At 45.7% G+C, this 25515-nt stretch overlaps 2 protein-coding genes across 4 annotated transcripts in view; both read left to right on the forward strand.

The window, feature by feature from the left end:
* ZNF653 (zinc finger protein 653) overlaps window positions 1-1340 on the forward strand; it is a 104215-nt gene extending 102875 nt beyond the window's left edge. The window contains exon 10 of one of the 2 annotated variants that reach the window (XR_004537246.1): window positions 1210-1340. The gene's annotated coding sequence lies outside the window, so the exon portion shown is untranslated. Of the gene's footprint in view, window positions 1-1206 lie in introns of both variants that reach the window. The other variant, XR_004537245.1, reaches the window with a different exon arrangement.
* ELAVL3 (ELAV like RNA binding protein 3) lies at window positions 1210-24242 on the forward strand. Of its 2 annotated transcripts, none has more exons than XM_033924072.1 (6): window positions 1210-1426; window positions 7261-7364; window positions 9764-9917; window positions 13377-13602; window positions 14070-14108; window positions 22904-24242. In XM_033924072.1, the coding sequence occupies exons 1-6, from the start codon at window positions 1222-1224 to the stop codon at window positions 23250-23252; spliced, it is 1077 nt and encodes a 358-aa protein (XP_033779963.1). In that variant the 5' UTR covers window positions 1210-1221; the 3' UTR covers window positions 23253-24242. The 2 variants fall into 2 exon arrangements, with proteins under 2 accessions (XP_033779963.1, XP_033779964.1); XM_033924073.1 differs by having other exon boundaries at window positions 22925-24242.
* The last annotated feature ends 1273 nt before the right edge of the window (window positions 24243-25515 follow it).

Genomic DNA, 25515 nt, shown 5'->3' on the forward strand with positions numbered 1-25515 from the left:
GGAGACCTGGCCTGTCCTAAAGGAGAGGCAAAACACGGTGAAGAAAGTGCTGGGAATCGGCGATTTCTCTATGCAAGCTGATGTATTTGGGGGGAGGAGCCAGCAAGCTAAAAACCGTGAATAATCGAAACTGCGAATACGGAGGGAGAAGTGTAGTCTTATCATGAGGTGGTGGCCAGAGCAGGGGAATGCTGGGCTGCAGCTTGAGAGGGATAACTAGTAGGAAACACAACAGGGTGATAGGAGGATGTTATATTGGCACTTCGGTGCCCAGATAAAGACTTGAATGGTCCATCTAGTCTGCCAATCAAAAAATCAAAGTCAATAGGCCGAATCGAAACTTTTTTTCCCCTGAATCGGGCAGCACTAATCTGGAGGTCATCATTTCCAGTGACTTTAAAGCTGCTGGTGAGTGAAAACCTCATATCACTCTTGCAGGCAGAAAGATTGCTATGAAATGCAGGTCTCTGGCAAGACCCCACCACTTACAAAGAGCTCCAGGATTAATCAAAATAGTGCATGTGCTGTGCTTTAAGCCATTCACAGAGGCAGGGAGGGGGAGATAAGAGGATGCAGACATTCAAATACCCAGAAGGGATCATGGTGTGAAGCTGAAGGATGGGAGGTTCTGGGGACTCAAAACAGTTTCTGAGATGGACACGGGCTACAAATTTTTCCCCGTCTCCATAGGAACTAACTTTCCCGTCCCCATGAGTTATTTTCCTGTCCCTGCCCCATTCCTGCAAGCTCCGTCCTCACCTGCGCAAGCCTCAAACACCTTTAAAATCGTAAGCGTTCAAGGCTTGAGCGGTTAGACCAAAGCTTACAGGAATGGAACAGGGACAGCGAAAAAACTCACGGGGGTGGGGTCATTCTCTAATACAGAACCTCAGAGGATGCAGAAAGGGATACAGAGCCTTGGGTTTTGCCTCCTCACCTACTGACTTTGCCTCTCCACAGTTCTTTGTATATAGGAGAAGCAGAACCCCAGGTCTATAATTGAGTGGCAGAGGTCGTCAGAGACCCAGCTCTGGTGTTCTCTACATTGCAATTCCCAGCCCCGCCCATTCAGCTCCAAGGTTGTTCCTTGCATCCCTTCTGTGCTCTCCAGCCAATTATGGGGTCTCAGATGTTGGGGGATTGTGTTGAATCCTCAGGAGCTTTTACCAGATTATAAACCTTCCCTCCCCTCCTCTTCCCTTTCAGCAGATAATCAGCACCATGGAAACTCAGGCGTCCAATGGCCCTGCAGGGAACAGCATCCCCAATGGCCCTGCCATCAGTATGAACGGCGCCACCGACGACAGCAAAACCAACCTCATCGTCAACTATCTGCCACAGAATATGACGCAGGAAGAGTTTAAGAGTCTCTTTGGCAGCATTGGTGAAATTGAGTCTTGTAAGCTCGTGCGAGACAAAATCACAGGTATGCGCAAAGGCACCAAACCTACTCCCATCACTTCCTACAGCCTTGTTCCCCGTCTGGAGTAAGAGGAGGTACTGTTCTCCTCCAGCCGGTCTGCCTCTATCACCCTACCTGAGACAGATTGATGTGGGAAGAGAGATGGGAGAAATCTGAACTACATCTCCCAGCATGTTTGAGTGAGATTCCAGTCCAAGTTTTCATCCTCTCCTCTTCCCCCTTGGGTTGTTACTGTATTCGTAACTCCAGTTTTCTTTCAGGGCATTGGAACGACAGGCAGTGGGTGTAAAACTAGGACTGGCTTAGCTGCTCTCCGCTGACCTGGAGCCACAAATAGACATTCCAGAGATGGATTTTATTTGTTTATTTTAAATATTTATAAAATTTCTGAAAAACAACCATTAATAAATACTCTAGCCCAAGTCCGGTCCTCGAGATCTACCGGCAGGCCAGGTTTTTAGGATATCCATAATGAATATGCATGGGAGAGATTTGCCTGCACTGCCTTCTTGGTATGCAAATCTCTCTCTCATGCATATTCATTGTGGATTTCCTGAAAACCTGGCCTGCCAGTAGATCTCGAGGACCGAACTTGGGCAGCCCTGCTCTAGCCTGTATATCTGAATAAAGTAGGGGTGTCCAATGTCAGTCCTCGAGAGCTGCAGTCCAGTCGGATTTTCAGGATTTCCCCAATGAATATACATGAGGTCTATTTGCATGCACTGCTTTCATTGTATGCTAATAGATCTCATGCATATTCATTGGGGAAATCCTGAAAACCCGACTGGATTGCGGCCCTCGAGGACCGACATTGGACACCCCTGGAATAAAGGGTTTTAATGGCATCTTGAAAATAACCCATATTTGGCTAAGACTGCAAACAAAAATTCCCATCTTACCTTATCAAAAGCTTTCTCAGCATCAAAACTAATCAACAATGATGGAATATTCTTATAACGTACCCACTCTAAAGAATATAAAATAGATCTAATATTCTTAACTGCTGTACGTCCTTTTACAAACCCCACTTGAGGTTCAGCAATCAGATTAGGTAATAGCTTTGCCAATCTATTAGCCAAAATCGTAGCCAATAATTTAGCTTCATAACAAAGCAAAGAAATCGGCCTATAAGATTCTACCTTATTAGGATCTTTACCCAACTTCGGAGTTTGTGTTGTTGAAGGCTGTATATGTTAATTGTAAGCCCTTTTGGTTTAAAGCGGAATATAAATGTTTCAAATAAACAAAAAGTGGAAAAAACCCCCAGATATTAATTCTATACAATATAAAGCAATTATACACAACCATCAGGGGACACACAAGAAAGGGAACCAGAGCATCAGCCATTGAGCTTCCAGTCAGACCTCAGAGATTTTCACCTGAACTGAAATTTAGACTAGGAAAAATTAAGCAACTTTACAGATAATCAGTGATATTCAGGGCTAGCCATACCTTTCCCTATGCAATATAGCATCCTTCTAGTTTTCGCCACCTTAAGATCATCACATACAATCACACCCAAGTTCCGCTCCTCTGTACCGTTCCCTCTGGTTTTTGCAGCCCAAATGCATGACCTTGCATTTCTTAGCTGCCAAATTTCTGACCGTTCTTCAAGCTAGGTCCTTTTTTAATGTTATCCACACCATCACAAGAGTCTGCTCTATTGCAGATTTCGGTTTCATCTGCAAAGTGGCAAACCTTACCCAATAGTCCTGGTTTTAACTCCCACATTGCCATTTTATTTTGAAAATTAGGAATGGTAACTCTTTGTAAGGAAAGTGGGTCCAGCTCGGGCTCTCCCTGAGAACGTAGCCACCAGCTGAAGCCCTCCCCAGAGTCATAGCGGCTAGTGGCTTAAAGCAGGCAATTGAACTGACTTTTCACTGACATTTTATTCCTCTCCTCAGGTGTGTTGGGGGGATAAGAACATAAGAATAGCCGTACAGGGTCAGACCAATGGTCCATCTAGCCCATTATCCCATCTTTGCGGAGGCCAATCCAAGTCACAAGTACCTGGTAATTTATTTAATTGCTCTGCTCACCAAAGGCCAAAGTGACCTAGCAATATAAAATTACTCATGTACATGTAAAATAGCAAAATACAAATAATTCCACCAGTCAACGCCAGAAGAGCTTGGAAGACTCCACGCTTTCAAATGGACTTGGCCCCTCAGCGATATGATAAGCTGTATTGTGGAAAAGCACTAGCGTCATATCTATGTTATTTGGAGAATCTGATGTGTGCTTATTACGCTGACATTGTATTATATCTCTCTCATTTCATTTTCACTGCTGTTAATACAGGGAGTAATGTGGGGGTGTTTGTGTCTGTCTTCTCCCCTCAAATATTTTTATTAAACATTTTCAAGTAATGCATTTTTTCCTAGGACAAGCAAGCAGCGTATTCTTACATGTGTGTGATGTCATCCACGGAGCCTGGCATGGACAGTGCCAAAGTGCACTGGTGCCTTCCTGCCTAACATCAGCTTCTGGGACCTTCAGTTCTTAGTTTTCCACAGAGCTAAAAAGTTGTGTTATTTGGAATTCTTACAAAGGCGCATCATACTTGTATTTTTATGTCTTCCTAGTTATTTTTTCCTAATTTTTTTCCTTTTATTTAATTTTTCAACTGTTTCTATAAAAAAATTTGATTTTTTTTTTTCCCCCCCAAAGTTCTGTTTTTGAACCTTTGGTCCATCTCAAGCCTTTTTTCAGACCAGGAGCATCAAGCCTTTTTCAGGTTCAAATTTTCTTGACCACCTTCAGTCTTGTGTCAACGGTCTTTCTTTCCATGTCAGAGCCTTTAAGCGATGCATTTGGTGCAACAGGACCATTTCAGTCATTGACCCACATGATTGGTATGGTCAGTGCCTTGTTCCAGACCACTCTGTGGACACTTGTCAGCACTGCTGTAAACTTCAAAAGAGGTCACTGAAGACTTGACAGTCCAGTTTGAAAAACTTTTCGGGATGCCGGGAGCATTAAGGATGTCCGCTAACTCCAATGCCAACATGCTAGTTCCATCTTCAGCATCAAAGCTGGCAGCGACATCAACACCTTGTTTGATGTCGACATCATTGCCACAGCAGCCGTTGGGAGAGCCTAGTAAAAAGGCTAAGAACCTTAAGCATGCTTCCCCCTCCAAGCATGCTTCAACTTCCCAGCATGCATTGGGCTCGTCTCATGCATCCACACAACGCATTTTAAACGTTGACGCATAGAGACAAGGTCACCGTCTTTGCAAGATATGCCTCATTTAGGTCACCAATGCCGCGACACCCGATATCATCTGTACTGATGACTAACACAGTGCCAGTGTCTTCTCTCTAGGATCAGATAAGAGAGATACTACAAAGGGAGTTGGATGGCATGCTACAGTCCCAAGCAGTTCAAGCCACTGCAGTGATACAACCGGTACCAATCCAGCCCGAGCAACGCTCTAAGCAACTATCGAGAGCTGGGTCTCACACTCCCCCTTGATGTCATTTGATGTTGAAGAGAGAAACATCATCAAGACATTGAAGCGCTTCCTCTAGATCTACATCACATTGAGGTTATAGTTGATGCTCTTCTTCATCTCAGCCTATGTTTTGACACTGACCTAGTCGACCGTTTCAATGCTCTCTCTCATATGACATTGAAGTATTATAACTCTGATTTGCTTCATCATTCCTCCTCTGAGTGTCCTATAGGATTTCTTCAGATCCATCCCTTCCACCTCCTTGTAGGAGATTAGCACCAGAGAGCCTCTCCTTTACAAAATTTATTAGGCAGATGGGAGAAGCTCTGCCAATTAAGATGAAGCCAGAGTCTGAACCTAAGGCAGAGCTATTTTATGCTTTGGACTATGAGCAGATACCAAAGAATTGTCTAAGCTTCCTTCACGCAATTTAATGAGACACTGCGTTTGAAAACTGGGAAGCACCCCTTCTAGTTCCGTTGTTCCAAGAAAACTAGACTATTTGTAGAGTCCAATCTTGCCCTGGATTTGACAAACCTCAACTCTAACATCAATCATTGCTTGTAGAATCTGCATTGAAGAAATCAAGTGGTCCTAGGTCTTATGCTAGCAGAGAAGGAAGAACGACTTTGGACAAATTGGCCGAAGACTATTCCAAAATGCAAAGTTGGCCAGTATGTTTATTAGTATTTATATACTGCTCTTCACTACAACATCAGTGTGGTTTACAAAAAAATTAGAAAAAGAAAAGAATGCCAATATTAAAAAGGACAGAAATAAAATATTGAGTTATAATTTCTACATTTATTTATTTAGATTTATATCCCATCTTCTCCAAAGATCTCAGAACGGGTTACAGTTTACATTCACTGTGTTACAATATAGGGTTTACATACAGTGTGTTGCAATATATTCCTGATGACCAACTGAATGATTTTCAACACATTTCTTATAACTCTGCCAAGAACAAGTTACCATGATCCTCATAGCACCTCAGTGGCCATGTTAACCATGGTTCCCCCTTCTTCTTCAACTCAGTGTCCGAGAACCCATCCCAATTCAAATTTTTCCAACCTTGATAACACAGAACGAGGAGCCCTTTCTTCATCCCAATCTTAGTTCATTGAAGCTTCCAGAAACCCCTCACTATTACCATTTTAGGTGTACTCGTTTCACACTCTGGTGTAACCGACAATCCTTGCATCCGAACACATGTCCTCTGTCATCAGTCCTCGACTATCTCCTTCATCTTTCCAACTCTTGTCTTAAGGCAACTTCAGTCAGAGTTCATCTTTTCATACACCACTTGATAAAAAGGTGCTATCTGTTCATCCATTGATCTCCAAATTTATGAAGGGCCTTTTTCATACCAAATCACCAATCAAACCTCCTCCAGTTGCTTGGGATCTTAATATTATACTTTCAACACTGATGAAGCCTCCCTTTGAAGTCTTCATCTCTCAAACATCTCAATTGGAAAGTAGTTTTCTTAATTTGCATCACATCTGCACGTTGAGTTGGTGAACTTCAGGCGCTTGTGTCAGATTCACCTTATACAACATTCTACCACGACAGGGTGGCTCTTTGCACTCATCTGAAGTTCTTCCCCAAGGTAGTCTCGAAATTTCATCTGAACCAATCCATAGTTCTCCAAGCCCACATTCTCACCCTGGTGAAGCTGCATTCCACATGTTTGACTGTAAATGTGCCTCAGATCTTTCTCTGAATTCAATCCAAACAGACTTGGAGTCCCCGTCACCAAGAGAACAATTTCTACATGGCTCACGGACTACTTGTATTACTTGTTGTTATGTTCAGGCTGGGTTGTCACTGGAGGGTCGGGTCAAAGCATGTATCTTCAGTAGCTCATCTCCGATATACTCCCATTGCATTGGTCCTCAGTTCATACCTTCACATCACACTACTGTTTGGAGAATCATTCCAGATGAGAGAGTCGATTCGTCCAAGCAGTTCTTCAAAATTTGTTCCCTCCTTAGATGCCAACTTCCCTCCAACCCTTTGGTTTTCAGCTAGGGAGTCCCACATGTGAGAAGATAGCAGGCAGATATTCTAACAACCCTTCCACCTTCCCTAGTTGGCTTCTTAGCTTTTTTTTTTTTACTGACCTAATAGTCCTGCAAGCTGACTTTGGGTGTGAAGGCACCAACGCATGCGCAGTAACGACAGTCTCAAGACTTTCAAAAAGTTTCAGGTGATAGTACGCTTTTGCACTGTCCATGCCGGGCTCTGTGGAAGACATCACCCACATGTGATAATATGTGCCTGCTGTCCTTGGATAACACCTATTACAGGTAAGTAACTGTGCTATATGATTGGTGTGTGCATTCAAGTATGTAATTTCTTTTTATTCTGTCAGGCCAAAGCTTGGGTTACGGCTTTGTAAACTATGTGGATCCCAATGACGCAGACAAAGCTATCAACACCCTAAACGGCCTCAAATTACAGACCAAGACTATCAAGGTAAGCCAAGTGGAAGCCGTGGCCCTCCCCAAAGGTACAGAGTGGGGCAGGGACAGGGTTGAAGGATATAGAAGGAGAAGATAGCAGTAAGAGGTGAGGGCTGAGGCAGAGAGGAGAGAACATAGGATGGGGTGGGGGGTGGTTAAAACTACAGCCTCAGCTCCCTGGGGTTGCGGGTTCAAACTCACGCTGCTCCTTGTGACCCTGGGCAAGTCACTTAATCCCCCCATTGCCCCAGTAGGAAAAATGCTTGGGTACCTGAATAAATTCAATAAACCGTTCTGAGCTCTGGGGAGAATGGTATAGAAAACTGAATAAATAAATAAATTTAGGTCCCAGCTGGCTCTGCTGCTGATAGCAGGGTGGACCACCGAACAGATCATGGCAAGGCAGCACTGGGGGAGGGGGAGGTTCAGGTTTTCCCTTTCCTTTTATTATGGAAATAAAGGGATGGGGGAGGGAGGGCACAGATAGAGCCCCATCTGCTCCTGTGTTGGCTAATTATGGGCTCTGCAGGCTGGAGGTGTTTGGAGGGTGAATAAATGGGCTGGGATCCCCTTAGGGAGGTGAGGGGGGGGGTATACAGTCAAAAGCTCGCCTGCATTAGACACCATCTGCAGATACGGGGTAAGAGGAAAGAGGACTCTAGGCACTGCCCCGCTGCCTTTTCACCGTCTCTAGCGATAAGGGGGAGGGGGTCTAGACCTGCTCAATTTCCAGCATCCCATACCTACAGGATGATTTTGGTTCATGTTTGCTGGGATTCTTATGTCAGCACAATGTGTAGAAAGGAATGATAACGTGGGCAAGGCGATGCTTTTTTACGCAGCTCATGTGGCCATCTTGGCATCCTTGCCATTGTTGTCTGTGTGTGTGAGATGCAGGGATCGTGTTTACCACTGGTGCGGGTCACCGAGGTAACTGGGGCTCCCTAATGGGCTGGTTGGGGAGGAGCGACAGCAGCCGCACAAATCCTGGGGGTTCTCAGCCACTAACAACCTCCCCAGGCTGCCACAAATAATCCAACTTCTCCTGCCCCCACTCTCAGTCTGCCAGCTGGGCCTGTGTTTTCTCAGCAGGCTGGTCCAGGCCAGGTGTTAGCACCAGTGTCTGCTGGCCCTGCTAGTGAAACAGCAATTACACCAGGTTTCCTTTCACAAGGCCTGGCATGTTGGGTCCCCACTTTGGGAGAATCAGATCCACAAAGCTCGGGCATGCACAGAGTGGTAAATACCAGACCTGTGGCAGAGACAGGGGAATATGTGATTGTATTGGCCAAACCCGGTGTGGCAGGCTGGCCTGGATTTTCAGGGAGAGGTCGGTATATATATACAGTCAGGACACTTGTTTCTATTGTTTGCCTCACCTCAGCCAAGCTAAATGCATGTATTGGGAAGCACTGCTTCCATCTTTCCCCTGGGTTCCTTCTTAACCCACACCTCTCCTCTTAGAGGTCTCTATTTCAAGACCTTTTCCTCTCTCTCTCTTTGCGACCTTCCTGATTGACTAAAGTCTGGACAGAAATACTCCTCCCTGAGTCCCGCCCCTCTGGCTCAGCACTGCTGCAAACTCAGGGCATTCTGGGACATGTAGTTTTCTTTTAACTGTCTAATGCCTCCTGCTGCCCAGAAGCCTAACTGCATTCTTAGCAAGTGAAAACCCCTGACTCTGATACAGTGATCATGTGGAAGGATGGGTAGAGCCTGTCTGCAGTCCAACCCCACTCCCACTGCTGACAGATACAAGGTGAGGGCCTGAAACTAACTGACTGAAGCAAGGACCAAGCCTGATGTCCCCACCTCCCCCCAGATCACCTTGGAGGGGCAAATCCAGCCCTGCCTCTTCGTATGCAGCTGTGGGTCAGGGGCTCTCGAGCCATTCCTTGGGACTCACCAAACCACAATCTGTATATGTTGCCTTCATTATATGGAAATCTCTCTCATGCATATTCATTGTGGGCGTTCTGAAAACCTGACTGGATTAGGCTAAGAACCTCTGCTCTAAGGCCTTAGTCTTCACTCCCAGTGCTCGTGGGCCACCTGCGGATCAAATTTCAGGATTCCCTATTGAATATACATGAGAGAGATCTGCATGTGGCATCCATCGTGTGCAAATTTCTCTCTCATACATACAATGGCGGCATTTTGGCGGCCCGGACTGGGAGTTAAGACCAAGGCCCTGAGGACTACATCTTTATGAATGCAATGCAGCAGTCTGGTTTTGCATCCACTCTTTAAATAGTAGAAAAGGTGAGGATTTCTGGCCTGTCTCGTTGTTTTAAATTCGATTAAAAAAAAAAGAGTTCATTGCAGAGTAAAGGAGGGGATGCAGGGCAGAGCTGATCCTCTGAGGTGTTCTGAGCTTAAGAATAAATGGTCTACCTTTCCTCTCACTGATAGGTTTCTTACGCCCGACCTAGCTCAGCCTCCATTCGAGACGCCAATCTCTATGTGAGCGGGCTTCCTAAAGCCATGAGCCAGAAGGAGATGGAGCAGCTTTTCTCCCAGTATGGCCGGATCATAACCTCACGGATCCTTGTGGATCAGGTCACAGGTGAGAGCCCCACCCCTCCTGTGTCAGGGGTGGTAGTGTTTGTTGGGGGGGTGTTGACTTTTCTGGCAGGATTTCTAGGGAGAGACTGCTATTCTGAGCGTTAGTGAGGAACTGAGCTCCTGATAAGCAAGACAGGAAAAATTAGTTTTGCATTGATAAGTGTCTGGGAACCAGGTTGTTGATTGGAGGGAAAGAGGAAAGCAGGGACCACCTAAGAATGTGGAGGATTTCTCCAAGTATTTCATCAGCAACTGGTTTACAAGATCTTCTAATGGGAATAAAAGGGTTCCTAGGGGTCAGATGCCAGATGGTGGCAGTGGAGGCAGGAACAAGTCGGTGCCTTGGGAGAAGATCAGGATTAGAGGCTTGGACCCCAAGGGACTGCTTTGTAGGGGCAGGGGTCAGTGGGTCCAGTGGTTAATGTGGCTTGTTGCATCAGTCCCAGAATTAGTGAATTAAAACCGTGGAACATGAAGGAAATGGTTCACCTGTAAGAGAGATAGTGGGACGACTCTGTGGCACAAATGGGGTGATGTCATCAGACAGTGCTGACCCAGACTGGCTGTTTCAGAGCCCTGAAAAACCAAGTAGGATTTTCTGAGCACATGTGATAATTAGCACACAGCCACTTTCTTCCAATTTCCATAGTCTTATTACAGAGCTCAGGAGTCAGCTCTGGGAGGGTGGGTGGCTCTGATTGCCTACAAAAAAAACTTCCACTACAGGTAAGAAATGTCCCTTTCTCAGCCAAGAAGCAGGATGAGTCGTTCATCCAAGTGAGATTTCCTACATCTTGAGAGTATCCCGCATGGATCTGGCAGCAGATCTTGTAGGGCATCCTTATGGGTCAGCTAACTTTTAGGTAAACTGGCCTCATGGTGAACTCTCTTCTAGATCTGTCAGTAGCGTGACTGTAACAAAGATTGTTGGCTAGCCACTTCTTGCTGGGATCTACGCGAGGAAAAAGTCTCTAGAATGATAGCACTCTATTCTGGTCTGGCCTGTGAAGAACTCGCTTGAGGCCTTCCCTTCTAGGCCTTTGCTTTTTCTTTTACTAAAATTTGGAATGATCTCCCTGTAGAAGTTAGACTTCTTCCTTCTCTATTAACTTTTCGGAAAACTTTAAAAACGTACCTATTTCAGAAATTACATTAGTGATTTTTATTCCGCCATTACCTTACAGTTCAAGGTGGATTACAGAAGAGGATTTCTGGACATGTCTAATCTAAATCAGGTTTTAGAAATGATGATGCCTGTATCTTAATATCCCCTTCCCCATTACTCAAAATCAAATTGAGATGCCAATTGCCTCAATGGCATGTGAATGAGCAGCTTCCTTTGGGACAAAAGATCTTGTGCCGAGATGGCATTTCCCTTCCGTAAAGGAATCCTCTTTGCCATAGCAGTTTATTTGAATATTTTTGTTAATGTTTAACTCATGCCTTTCCAGTGGTAGTTTCAGGCGCTTTGCGTTCAGGTTCGTTAGGTATTTCCCTGCCCCCACAAGGGTTTACGATAAGTTTGTATATGAGGCGATGTGAGGAAGAGTCGCTCTTTGGTTCAGATAATGAAGGGTAGGATTACCATATGGCTTCTCTCTGCAGCTTGAGTTCTCGAGCAAGGTCTTGGGCATCATCATTGATTCCACATTGTCCTTCAATGACCACCTCCAATCCTTGGTAAAAAAATAATTTTTCAGCCTTCACATGCTGAGGAAAGTTAGATCCTGCTTCCATCAAAAACATTTTACCCTCCTTGTCCAATCCATCATCCTCTCCAGATTGGACTATTGCAACTCTATCTACTTAAGCCTAGCTAAGAAAAACCTCCACAGACTCCAACAGATTCAGAATGCCGCGGCCAAGCTCATCTTCGCTAAAAGTAAATTTGACCATGTCTCCCCGCTCCTGGCCAAGCTCCACTGGCTTCCGATAATCGCCAGGGTCCACTATAAATGCGCCTGTTTAACTTTCAAAATCCTATATGGTATCCTCCCTCCCTTTATCCCTCTTTCTTGGAATTCCTCAAACCCTAATACCACCAGATCCTCCCACAAATTAAAACTATCCTTCCCCTCGCTAAAAGGCATTTCCCACACAGGAAAGCTAGGGACCTCCCTTCACTTCAAAATCACTGAGCTCTGGAACAACCTTACCTCCCCTCTTCGGAACTTGAGCTCTCTCCAAGTTTTCCGCAAACATCTGAAAACCTGGCTTTTCTCAAAAAATGTAAGTCTCCCTCCAACTTAGGAATCAAGGAAACTCTTATATCTTGGCATCCCAAGTCCTCTAAATTTTCTTCACACTTCTACCTCTAACCCTCTGTTGTAGTTCCTTCCTACCGCGTCGAGCTCTACGAACGTGGAGATGATGCGGTACACAAACCTAAGGATTAGATTAGGATGGATTGAGATATCTGGGTTTTACTTCCACTGAAAGCAATGGAAGTAAAACCCGGATGTCCTCCTTCAGCTGGAACCATATGGTAACCCTTCTTTCTTGATCTCAATTTCCCTGTGACCCTTGATCTTGATGACATGGAGGTTTGGGGCATCATGATGTTAGGACCCTAGCAATGGCAGCAGGTGAAGTGTCTTCTGTTCACAGGGGCAGTGTGCGAGTCCACCATGAGGAAAATCTGACCCACCAGATTAAACTCAAATTTTTTTGTGATGGAGGGGGAACTGAGGAAGGGAAAGTCTCTGACATAGTTTCATGGCTAATTTTTACAGATCCGGGCTGTAATGTGGTTAAAATAGGACTAAGGGGAATTAGAAACATAGAAACATAGAAAATGACAGCAGAAAAGGGCCACGGCCCATCCAGTCTGCCCACCCTAATGGCCCACCACCTAACTATCTCCATGAAGAGATCCCGCATGCCAATCCCATCTTTTCTTAAAATCTGGCACGCTGCTGGCCTCAATTACCTGTTGTGGAAGATTATTCCAGCGATCAACCACCCTTTCGGTGAAGAAATATTTTCTGGTGTCGCCATGAAATTTCCCACCCCTGATTTTCAACGGATGCCCTCTTGTTGCTGTGGGTCCTTTAAAGACCTCAGTGTTTCAGAGCCCTGAGGGAGCTGGTCTGTGATTGCATTCTCAGATGATGTGACCCCAATTGTTCATCTTGCTTGTCGATAGATAAAGTGACTCACCCTGAAGTCACATAAAGAGAGACAGTAATTCGAGGGTGGTTTGAAAAGTTTGGGGAAAACCCCAAGTTAACAAATATTTTTAAAAAATTATAATTCTCAACATAGTGTCTATCGAGGGTTGTACTCTTAGTCCAGCGAGTGTTCAGTTTTTCCGTCCCGTCAGAAAAATAGGTTTTGTCAAATTTTTTAAAATATTTGTTTAACTTTTGTTTTTTTAATTGAACTTTTCAAACTGCCCTTGTAGAGCTATGGATGGTTTCATTTTGCTCTTGGTCTCTGAATTCCTTCTCTTGTCACACAGGTGTGTCACGAGGCGTGGGCTTCATCCGTTTTGATAAAAGAATAGAGGCCGAGGAGGCAATCAAAGGCTTGAACGGACAGAAGCCTCTGGGAGCCAGTGAACCAATCACCGTCAAGTTTGCTAACAACCCCAGTCAGAAGACTGGCCAGGCGCTCCTCACCCACCTCTATCAGACCACGGCACGCCGGTATACAGGACCACTGCACCACCAGACCCAGAGATTCAGGTGAGACCCAATGCGCTTTCAAGGAGCCGTCGGGCCCTATGAAATACCGCTGTCCCTGTTTTCTGCACTGTCCACACCATACCATGCCACAAAGTACCACAGCACTGTGTATCGGTCACACCACTGTGCACCGTGATACCACATGACGCAACACTACTAACAGAAAGGCTACTTGTTAGTATTTTCTGAAGTGGGAATGGAACGTGAATTTTCTCCGTCTTCTCAAAAACCGGTTCCCCTGATCCCTTGGTGAGAGCATCCAGTGCCACCTAACCTAGCAGCGCACGCCTCATGCTTTCTCCTAACAAGCGTGGCAAACGTGGTCTTGGATGCAGGTGTGAGGCGTGTGTGCGCTGCAAGGGTCTCCGCTCCCTCCCCTTTGCTTAACGAAAGCGAGAACGAGGAGCCCCGCTGCGCAGGATCTGTACTAACCCTCACCTTCCTCTCGTCTCCCTCTCCTTCCACAGGCTCGACAATTTGTTAAACATGGCGTACAGCGTCAAGAGGTAAATAAGAACTCCAAGCCTCGCCGGCTGCCGACGCAGGCTAGAATCTAACAGTCTCTGGAGCCCGTAATCCCTACAGATAACCAAGACCTAGGGGGCGGGGATGAGGCCACTGACATTTGCTGCTGGGGTCCTTTGCAGCCACTTTTCTTGCTTTTCTGGCTATTGCTCTACACATGCTACATCCTCTTCTTTTCCAGCCAGCTCATCAGGGCCTCTTTCATCTGGGAACTAGTACACCCCCCCCCTCCTTACTTCTGTACAGCACCCACAGCCTCTGCCCTTACTGCAGCTCTCCTCAGGGAGCCATCAAGCAGAGCTTTCAGTGTTCTCCTCCAGCGATGGAGATAACAGCACAGAGCCCTGCACAGCCTTGTGGCCCATGTCGCTGTTGGCTGCTGGTGTCAGAGCACTGCTGGTCTCCCAGGAGCCAGAGCCAGGAATAGAACCCAGGCTCTGTAATGGCAGGCGACTGATCTAGGGAACAGGACTGACCCAAAGTACCACGCAGCAATGGCTGAGAGAGGCAAGTGGGAAATGCGCTGTCAGAAAAGGCAGCCAGACAACACTGCGCCTTCAAAGCTCAAAGCCCCTAAGCTGGGTCCCAGGGGGAGGGGGGTAAACCCCAGACTGGATCAGTCTTTCCTGCAAACAAGGGAAGGGCCACTTAAGTATCCCTGCTGTACGGATTACCGGCTTCCATTTTAGCTTTTGGGGGTGGGGGTGGGGGGAAATAAGCTGTTACTTTTCTCCACTAATGTTTTGATTTTTCCCCCCTCCGTTTTCACCAGCATGGAAAATCCTGGGATTCCTTTTCCTCATTTTTCTGATCTAATTTCTGCCTTTTTTCTTTCTTTCTGTGGTGTGTTTTGGCTTTGCATTTCTAGGGGTGCCACTGTTTTGGTTTGGTTGTAAAGCTCTCAAAAAACATTTCATAGTATTGTATATTGTTTTCAGGACCTCGCTTTCCTGATAGATGAACTGAGGCCAAACAGCATGCAAGTAAAGGCCCCTTTTACTAAAGCAGGGGTGGGCAGCTGTGGTCCTCAAGCAGGGTTACCAGATGTCCGGGAAACCAGGACTTTCCAAAACCCATCAGTTTGTCCAGGTTTTGGAAAGCCCCAATGAGCTCCGGCTACATCTGGAGGGTCTTTGAGCATGCGCGGATCACATCACAAACATCCACGCGGCCGGAGCTCATCGGGGAAGAAGATGAGGCTTTGAGGAGGCGGGACTTGAGGCGGACCTGGGTGGAGCTGGAGGCAGAAGAAGGCGGGGGCCATGCATCCGGGTTTGTGAGGCTCCAAATATGGTAACCCTATCCTCAAGGCCACAAATCAGTTGGCTTTTCAAGATTTCCACAATGATTGAACATGCGATCCATTTGCATGCCAAGTTTCCAAATTTATTCTTGTCTTACTAACTCGCACCAAGGGTTTAGCTTACAATCTAAAATCAAATCAAACTTAACAAATCAAATCACATACAATAAGGTTAAAAGCAAAACTACAATTGTTATAGGAAAGCAGGCGGGAAAATACATTGGGTTAAAAATTTTCGTGTCTTGCAGTAAACTCTCAAAAGACGAATGCCACGATTTGTTACGACAAGCAAGAGAAATGTTTTTAACTCTGCTTTAAACTTAGTTGAACTCAGTAATTGGAGAGCCAAAGTTGTGGACCTTTTACTGAGAAAGTCGAAGTCCTAATATGTTCCTGGACAATTCCTTGATATGTTGGTTCACCCGTCATACAACAGAAGCAGGACATGCAAATCATTCTTAGGTCAATTCATTGTGGACATCTTGAGAAGCCGACCGGCCCACCCCTGTACCAATGCTTGTCACTTCTTTCTATATTCCCTACAGTGTACTGCAGAGACACGTAGAGCAACACATTAAGCATTCATAAAACAGGCCCTAACGGAGGAGTTGAGCATCCCTGTGACATGTCCTGCTAAGAGGCAGAAGAAATGAGACTTTGTAGCGTCTCCTTATAAGCCAAGCAGCTCTCCCCCCCTCCCCAAAACACAAAGAGCACTTCTCACCGTCAGCTCTCACATCCAGCTTGTCAGGTGTTCAGGATATCCACAATGATAGGGTTAGCAGACGTCCAGGAAAACCTGGATGGACTTTCTAAACCCGGCAGTTTGTCCGGGTTTTGGAAAGCTCCACCGCGTCTGGAGGGCCTCTAAGCATGCGCGGATGATGCCATAGATCCTATGTGGGGTGGGCTTTGAGGCAGGGCCACACGTCCAGGAATTTAATGTTTTGAATATGGTATGCATGAGACTGATTTGCATACAAATTGATCTCATCCATATGCATTGTATACATCCTGAAAACCGGACTGCCTGGTTGTACCCTGAGGACTGAGGTGAGAAGCACTGTTTTAAGCAATCAATTTATGCCTGGTAGCCACTAAACCAAGCTAACGGGGTGCTGGATCTACTTTATTAAATGAGGAGCTGGAATCTGCATGCTGCAGGACAGGAAGGAAATGTTTCTCTATCCCAGTTATTGCTCCTGCCTCCTATTGGCTGGAGTATCTGACCAATGGGCTGCAGGAGGAAAAGAGAAAGCTGTTTGATAGCCTATTGGCTCCAGGCTGCTGTAACCAAGGTGCTTCCTGCCTTCTGCTGTCAATGGGGAAGGATTCAAGTCACATAACTTTATTGGCAGGACAATTTGGCATGCTTTGCTACAATCATAAGTTCAGCAATCAAGGGAAAAGAGAGAGAATTCCTGGGATAGGGATGGAGAGGAATTGAAGCACTGGCAGTGAGAAGCAAAGCTGAAAGTGAAAGCACACATTGGTGCCTGTTTTCTGCACTTACTGACCAACATTTGAAAGGCTTTCAGTATATTTAAAGGTGCAGAAGAATGACACTGATCTGTGATTCACTTTCCAAGTTTGTCTGGGCATGTACACAGTAAGCGCAGCTCTCGTGAATCTCTTGTGTGCATGCACTAGATACGTTCTCCCCCCCCCCCCTCCTTTTGATCTTACAGCGCATATATAATTTGCATGTCATTAGTGTTCAGCATTAGGGAGCTATTTTTTGTGCTATTTATGCAGTAGGGATCAAACACTGCTTGCTCTAGCACCGAGTGAGAATCAGCCCCTCAGTAGTGGCTGAAGATCTTTTGTGATTGGATTGTATAGCACTGTAAGGGACACTGCCTCTGTGGTTTTCTTTTCCCTGGGTGTTTGGGGATGTGTTCCTTTTGTTTGAAGGATTCAGTCAGAATTTTGAGGTGTTTATCTCTTGGGTCAGAGCAGATGCAGTAGTATTATGTGGCTTGGCTGTGTATAATAGTGTTTTTGTATGTGAAGGGTGGAAGCTGGAGTTGTGGAGGGAGCTGCATCTGTCAGCTAGTTTCCTATATATAGATGTTTGTATAAAGCCATTGTTGAGAGAGACTGTAGTGTCTAGAAAGCAGGGGCATAGCCAGACACCCAATTTTGGGTGGGCTTGGGCGCCCCACAGACAATCTGGTCTCTCCCTCCCACCCACCCAGAGGTGATCCAATCTCTTGACACCCTCCCCTCCACAGACGATCCGGTCTGTCAATACCACCCACCACACCAGATTTTCACTGGTGGCGAGCAGCGAGACTGATGCACAGTGCTCACACTGGCCTTCCTTCTGAAGTACTCCACCCATGCAGAAACAGGAAATTGCATCGAGGGAAGTCTGTGAGGACAGTTCAGCAGTGTATATCAGCCACGTTGCTTGCTGCCAGTGAAAATCTGCTCTTTAAAAGTTACATGTGAGGGAGAGGTGTTAGGAATTGTCAGCTGGTGGGGCTTCAGGATTCCCATCAGCCACGTTATAGGTGTTCTGCTACTGGGTGAGTCTGAGCCCACCACGGCCCACCCATGGCAACACCACTGCCAGAAAGTTGACTGTTTCTGTGGAGCAGGTACTTTTGAAGTTGATTAAAGGATGATATTCATTGAAAGAAATGTAAAATTGGTTGAGAGTCTCTTCTCCTTCAGTCCAAATCATGAAAATGTCATCAATATACTGGTAGAATTTGGGGGGTTTAGTCTGATGGGGACAGAGGTGCCAGGAAACGGTTTGTATATTGTGGTGCCATCCTGGTGCTCATAATTTGCAGATAGATAATATTATTTGAAAAGAAATAGTTGTGAGTTAGAATGCATTTCGTGAATTCTATAATAGTTTTGGGAGCGTACAAGTGGTCCAGGGTGGATGATTTTAGGAATTTATCACATGAAACTGTGCCATCTGCATGGGGAATGTTGCTATATAGTGATTCTACGTCCACTGTGACCAGAAGAGTAGCTGGTGGCAGCCGCTTGATATTTTCCAAAGAAATTTGCTGTGAAGGGCTGGAAAAGGCAGGAAGGAGCTGGTTGATGGAGACAGGCTGAGAGTGGAGAGGAATAGGAAGGGGTGAGCGTCTGGGAATGAGAATGCTAGAAGAAACAAAAAGGAGCTGTAAGTGGGGGAAGGGTGGGTGATCGGGGAGAGGAATTTAGGGGGCTAGAAAGGAAAAGGGTTATTGGTGGGGAGAGAGAATGTTGCTGGAAAGAGCTGGAAGGCCTCAGACCAGTGGTTCTTCTAGCCCGATGGCCCATCTTCATAGTAGCCAATCCAGGTCACAAGTGCCTGGCAAAACCCCAAATCGTAGCAACATTCCAAGCTACCGATCCAGGACAAGCAGTGGCTCGCCCCATGTCTCATTTACACTGTCTGTTTTCTTTCCCTTCTGTCATGTGCATCACAGGAAGGGGTGATATAATCCATCTCTCCAGCACTCCCAGTGCATGCAGCTGAATCTCCAGCACAGTCAGTGCTGCAGTGATCTCATCGTAGGATTGAACCTGGAGGATTTACAGTCCCATGAAATGCTGGCACTGTATAGGGATCCCACCAGCCCTTTCCTCTAAATGCATTCAACAGCAACCAGACATGAGACACTAGACAAGATCAGGGGCTTGTGGTAGGGCAGGATTAAAATAGAATTATAGTCTAATGAAACTCTTGATTATAGAAAACTTATTGTTAGAAAATTTCATTCATTATAAGAGAGCAACTTATGGGCTCTTGTATTTGAATATAGTCTTTAAATGAAAGCATCATGTAGGATTTGAACCCCAGATTACCTGCATGTTAAGTAGGGGCATTTATTCACTGAGCCCCCAGCAGCTCCTGAGAGTTGGCTTTTCTCTACATAATCTTCTCTATTCTGCAGAGCTTTTAAGCCCAGAAGAGGTCAAGGAGAAGTTCCAAAAATGGCCTAGTGCGAAAGCCTTGTTGGGTTAGTGACAGATGAGCTGTGGGTTCAACTCCCACTGTCTCCACTTGAAGAGAAGCAGGTAGTTTTAGTGAAATTTGGGCCATTTGTCATAGGAAAAAGCAGCATAGCCCTGGCTGGTGGTGGCTCATCCGCAGTTATTGAGTTTTTACCAAATATACTCCGTATGCAGGTCTATCTAACCCCTAACCCCATCCACCTGCTCTAGCCAACCTAAACTAGAACCCACAACCTCCTAGATTTGATTAAAGCACCTTAGCCACTGAGCCACCAGTCAGCCAGATACCAAGAGCTTTTTTTTTTGTACCTTCATCTTTTCCTTCTTGGCCTCAACTATAAAGCTGGTAGAAGGGTGGGATTCAAACCCAGGACCTCTCCACCATAGGGCTACTCACTTTCTTCTGAGCCACTACTCAGCTAGTAAAAGTGCCTCATTTTTCTCCCCTTTGCAACTCTTTCTCTTATAAACAGTTGGCAAACACACAGCAGCAAGCCACCCTTTTGATGAATGTGAATCCAAGAATTCTCTTAATACAGGGCAAGGTCTGTCTCTGCTTTTTCTCCCTCTCTTTTTTGGACTCTGCTCTACAGCAAAAAAGAACAGTTTCCATTGCCTGTTTTAAGGGGGGCAAGAGCCACACATAAGATAAGAAGTGCAGGGGGTTGGCCACCCTCACACCAGCCTTAAAAAGCCCAACCTCAGCTCCCTAAATGTGGTAGGTTAAATGTCTAAATGTTAGATTTTAGGTGACTGACACCAGAACCAAAGGCATAGTATGAGCAAAGAAAACACTTCAGGGCACAGTAGAGGGTGTGAAGGAGACTGTCCTAAACCACCTGAAGTTAGAAGAGTATATGAAAACTTCCACAGTATCATTCCTCCAAGTTTTCAGAGCTCTGCTGTCCAGTCAAACTTATTAGCTGGAGTCCCAGATCCTGAACAGATGGGAGATTTCAGCAGCAGGAAGGTGGAGGAGCTGGAATTTTAGGCTCAGGACAAAGTAGAGACAAAGCATGTCCCACTTCCTCCCTTTAAAGCTGTCAAGTTACCCAGTTCCAGGAAGAAGACCTGTTGAACTTATGTCCCAAGGCAGTGTGGGATTTGTAGTTCCTGACCTTACCCAGTGCTGCAAGTCCCATAATGCACCAGGACAGGCTTAGAAATCTAGGACTGGCTCAAACTCTCCCTCCTGGAACTGGGTATGATATAAGGAGCTTGATTCCAGGGGTGGAAGACGTTGGGAATGTGGAACCCTCTTGGAGCGTCCAGGAGGGAAAGAGAGGGGTGGCAAGGAAATGAGTGAGAGGATAGTGATTACAGAGGGTAGAATGTGGTGATTGAGAGTAGATTCAAGATGGACTGGAGGATGGAATAAGATGGGGAGCGGGAGAGCTGGAGGGTGAAAGAAGAAGATGGAAATTTGATAGAAAGGAATGAGGAGATTCTGTAAACGGCATCTAAATCGGCTGGCCCCTAGAAAAATAGTGCCAGCTGCGTATCAGTCACATTTAAGGTTTTAAAGGCCACCTAGGTCTTTGGAGAATCATGTTTAGCGACGCCTATGTCACGCTCTGCCCATAGAAATGCCTGCTTAAGCATTAAAATTTTCTTGCCAATTATTGCTATTAAGGATATTTTGCCAATTAACCCCCCCCCCTTACAAAACCGCACAAAATGTTTCTAGTGCCTGCTGGTGTGCTGAATGCTTTTCACTGCTCTGACGATCAGAGTGTTGGCTTTGAAAAATGTGCAGAGCAAATACCTTTGCAAATACTTTCTTGTTTTTATATCTCCAGTGTTGCAGTGCGTGCTGCGTTCAATTTTTGCCTAAATATTTTTATTTCTTGTTTGTGATCCCATGTTCTATATTTGATGAGGGTCTGTTGGTGTGGTAGTAATGACAGTTGGGGAAAGTGGATGGGAGGCAGGGAGAAGGGATTGGGCTTTATTTTCTGACCTGGGCCCTAGCAGGTCTAACATAAGTTCTGACCCTTGATGTATAGCTGCTGAGGACCTCCTCCAGGGATGGCCAGAACTCCCTTCTACCAGTGGCTAAGCATGCTTGGGGTGCCAGTGTTGGTGGCTTAGGGACGTGGCTGCTGCCTGCCAAACTTGATAAAAAGGAGTTTGGCCACCTTCAGAGAAAGCCTTCAGCTGACAGAGCTTGGGGATTCTCAATACTGCTACTTATCATTCCTAGGACGCTGCTAGCCATACGCAGCGTTGCACCTTAAACATGTAAGAGACAATCCCTGGTTAGACAGCACAGAGATAATTTTGTGCCCACTCACTTTGGGTTCAGGGCCCCCCCCCCCCCAACTTTGACTGTTTGGCTACACCACTGGTTGCCAGAGAATGGGGTAAGAGCAGTTAAGGTTTTAAGAAAGGTTTGCACAATTTCTGGAAGAAAAGTCCCTAGTCTGCTATTGAGACAGACATGGGGGAAGCCACTGCTTGCACTGGATCAGTAGCATAGAATGTTGCTACTATTTGGGGTTTTGCCAGGTACTAACTAGTGACCTGGATTGGCCACTGTGAAAACGGGTTCCTGGGCTAGATGGACCATTGTTCTGACCCAATAAGACTCATGTTCTTGTGAGAGAAGGTAGAGTCAAAGATATGGACTAAAGAAGAATGAAATAAAAATGAGAGAAAGACTGGAAAAGAATTTAAAAAAGAGAAAAAACATGAAGGCAGAGAGAAAGCAAATGAGAAGATAAACCTACAGACCCAAAAGTAAAGATTTCAATGCTAGCTGGCCCGGGTCAAGGATGGGGGGCCATTCTCCTCCAGCCCCGTGGTCACCTGGATCTACAATTTATTTTACTGAAGGGAGCAGAGGGAGTTTGGGCAGTAGGTGATGCCGTGATCGGCTCCATTTCTGTAATGGAGAGGACCTATAGTCAAGTCTCAAATTGAAAGGGAAACGGATGTTGGCTGGGCTGGATGGGCTGTGGGTGGAAGGAGGGAGGAGGAGAAAAGCGAGGCTGGGGAGGAAGCTCTTCTTTCAGCCATCAGCCCTTCCAAGGTCTTTTACTGCCTGCTGTGCTCTACATCTAAATATGGCCTGGCCAGTTGTACCCATGACCCTGTCTGGGAATGTGTGCTGAGTTGAGCACCCCCAGCCATTTTGAAAAGTTGGCTCCTGTGCTTCCATTCTATCATCCTACTCTGGGATAAGAGATGAAAATCCTGATAGACAAACATATCCCGGAGGTTAGAGACTGTCCATCGCTGGCAGGTTGATATTTGGCTAAGATGGCCCATGACATTAGCAGAGGTTGGGCCCTCTATCATTGGCTAAGATAGCTGATGAAATTAGGCCCTCTTTCACTAGCAAAAGTAGGGTTGAAGACGCCAGGAACAGACTGACTAGTTCAACCAAGGAGGCTGATTAAACAACAGCTGCAAAGTAACATAGACTTAGACTCCCCCTAACTCCCCCTCCCTCATAGCTATTCTTGTTGGTTCTCTGTTGGTTGAATTTCAGCATTACACCCAAAGTAGTCCTCTCTCCTTGATCACCAGGTTCTCGCCCATCACGATCGACAGTGTGACCAGCCTGGCTGGGGTCAACCTGACAGGAGCCTCCAGTGCTGGCTGGTGCATCTTTGTATACAACCTATCACCAGAGGCGGATGAGAGCGTTCTGTGGCAGCTCTTCGGGCCCTTTGGGGCCGTCACCAATGTCAAGGTCATCCGTGACTTCACCACCAACAAGTGCAAAGGCTTCGGTTTCGTCACTATGACCAACTACGACGAGGCAGCCATGGCCATAGCCAGCCTCAACGGCTACCGCCTAGGTGACCGTGTCCTCCAGGTGTCTTTCAAGACCAGCAAACAGCACAAGGCGTGAGGGTGCAGATGGCACCGCTGAGAGTTTAAAATGAAAAACAAAAATCAAGGGAGGGGAAGCAAGAGCAAGAGATCCAAACGAGAATGGAAACACACATACGCGCATACTCACAGACACACACTCACACACATGCCAGTCCCTTTAGAACAAAAATCTCGTACCAATTGGACATCTCCAAATCTGTTCCTTCAAGGCCAAAAAGCAGTCTGTATGACACACCCTACCTAAAAACCAAAAGGAAGAGATTATGTGTACAATGTTTGCTGAGGAAATGTACACTAGCAGAGGGGAGAAGGGAGAGAGGCTCTTGTCTATATGTCAGTGTTACAAGATTGTCGCATTTACGGAGAAACAGGGAGGTTATGTAGACATAAGTTCAGATTCACTCCCAATCACAATGCCCAGAACAGAGGAGACTCCAGAAATTCCTGTCTGGCAGCTGCTTCTCTCATGGGTCCGAGGTTGACCCTGTCTACTTGGCCTAATTATTTGGGGTTTTAATTTTAAAACTCTTTCAGTTTGGAATTTGCTATTTATTATGTGAAAAAAAAAAATGCAGAGAGAGGAATAACCTGGTCTTTGAGGGGCTGTTTGAGAGGTATAATGAAATGTCATGTCAGTTTAGGGTGAAAATTGAATCCCTTCTACCCCTTACTCCCCTTCCCAGGTGGGGAGAGAAAAGCTAACAGGAAGGGGGCTGAAGTGAAGAGAAAAGGGAGTGAGGGGCTGAAATCCCAGCTGACCATTTGAAAAAGAATAATCAGGAAGCAGATGGACCTTTTTCTCTTTCTTTTGCGTTTAAGATGTTAATTGTAAGAGGGTAAAATAATTCTGGAGGCAATCAAGTTTTTATTTGAATACCCCCAGTTGTTAATTGAGTAAGAGCAGCAATGCAATATTTTGATTCTGTGTTTGAGCCTATAGAGCTACTCGTAAATCCACATTGCTGATGTACAAATGGCCAAGGAATGTGAGAGGTAATTGTGAGGGGAGGGGGACTGGAAAAAGTTTGTGGGGAGGGGGGACAGAATCTGCCAGTCCAAGATTTACCATTCCCGCCTCACCTCACGCTGCCACTGGTTTTAATAGAAGCAGAGTAAGTGCAAAACCTCTTGGAGTCATTGGGATCAAAGGCAAGATGAGCTAAGCTCACAATCAGAGCAAGAGTAGGAAATCTTTGCTGTTTCCCCACCGGATCTTGAAAACAAAACCCCAGGCGACAGCTCAGTACCTGTAGGGGGGGGGGGGGGAGGTAGCATTTGTATCCAGTGGGTGCGGTGGCTAAAGAAATACCATGCTCTTCTCTCCCCTTAAAGAGGAAAGCAGGGGTTCAGGCAGGACAGTCAAACACAATCCAGTTCCACTTCAGAGACTGACCATAGATCTTTCTTATGGTGATAAGAGTGCTCTGCTCAGAGATTTTCAAGTGAAAGAGCACAGTATAGCCACCTTTGTTCCTAGGGGTTGTCAGGGACACATGAAAGCAAGAGCATGACAGGTGTAACCTCAATATCAGAACACTTCCACCGCAGACCAGTGCTTTCCCTCCCTCCTACGTAATCTCATCGATTCCAGTTCTAAACTTCCACAAAATTTAAGATACAGCTCCATGAAAAATGAATGCTGCCATTTCCCTACCTTCTCTGCTACTCTCTCCTACTGATCTTCCATGTACTATAAGAATATGACATGATCACTCCAAGTCATAGGGCGCAGGACCCCCTCCCACTGCCTCTTTGGACCTGGAACGCCACATTCTGGTGACCCTGTAGCCTGTCAGGTGTTCAGGAGATGAAGCTACAAATACTGGGTCTCCGGTGCTGCAACCTGAGGATGTTCACCTCCTGCAAACCCAGCTGGCTGCAGGGTACCCAGGACAAGGTTGGGAATCACTGTTAGAGACCAGGAATTAAGTCTCTCAGGTATCATGTGAAAGAGAACTGAAGTGGGAGAGGGGAAACCTGAAACATTGAAAGGGAAAATGTGTGGAATATTATTTCAAATTTTTTTTATACCTTGTGAACTTTGCCAAAGAGATTTTTCTCTTTGAGGACAGATAAAAAAAGGAAAAACCAAGAAAAAAAAAAAAAGGAAAAACACAAAAAGAACAAAAGAAAAAAAAATCTATTTTTATAAGGGAATATGACCTTCCTTGTTGGGAATTTTTACTGGATTCTTGAACTTCACATAAAAGAGTAAAACAAAATAAAAAAAAATTAAAAAAATAAGTAAAAGCCAAAAAAGAGAACCCTCTTAAAATGCC

The sequence above is a fragment of the Geotrypetes seraphini genome, chromosome 16 (assembly GCF_902459505.1).
Source record: "Geotrypetes seraphini chromosome 16, aGeoSer1.1, whole genome shotgun sequence".
Taxonomy (NCBI): Eukaryota; Metazoa; Chordata; class Amphibia; order Gymnophiona; family Dermophiidae; genus Geotrypetes; species Geotrypetes seraphini.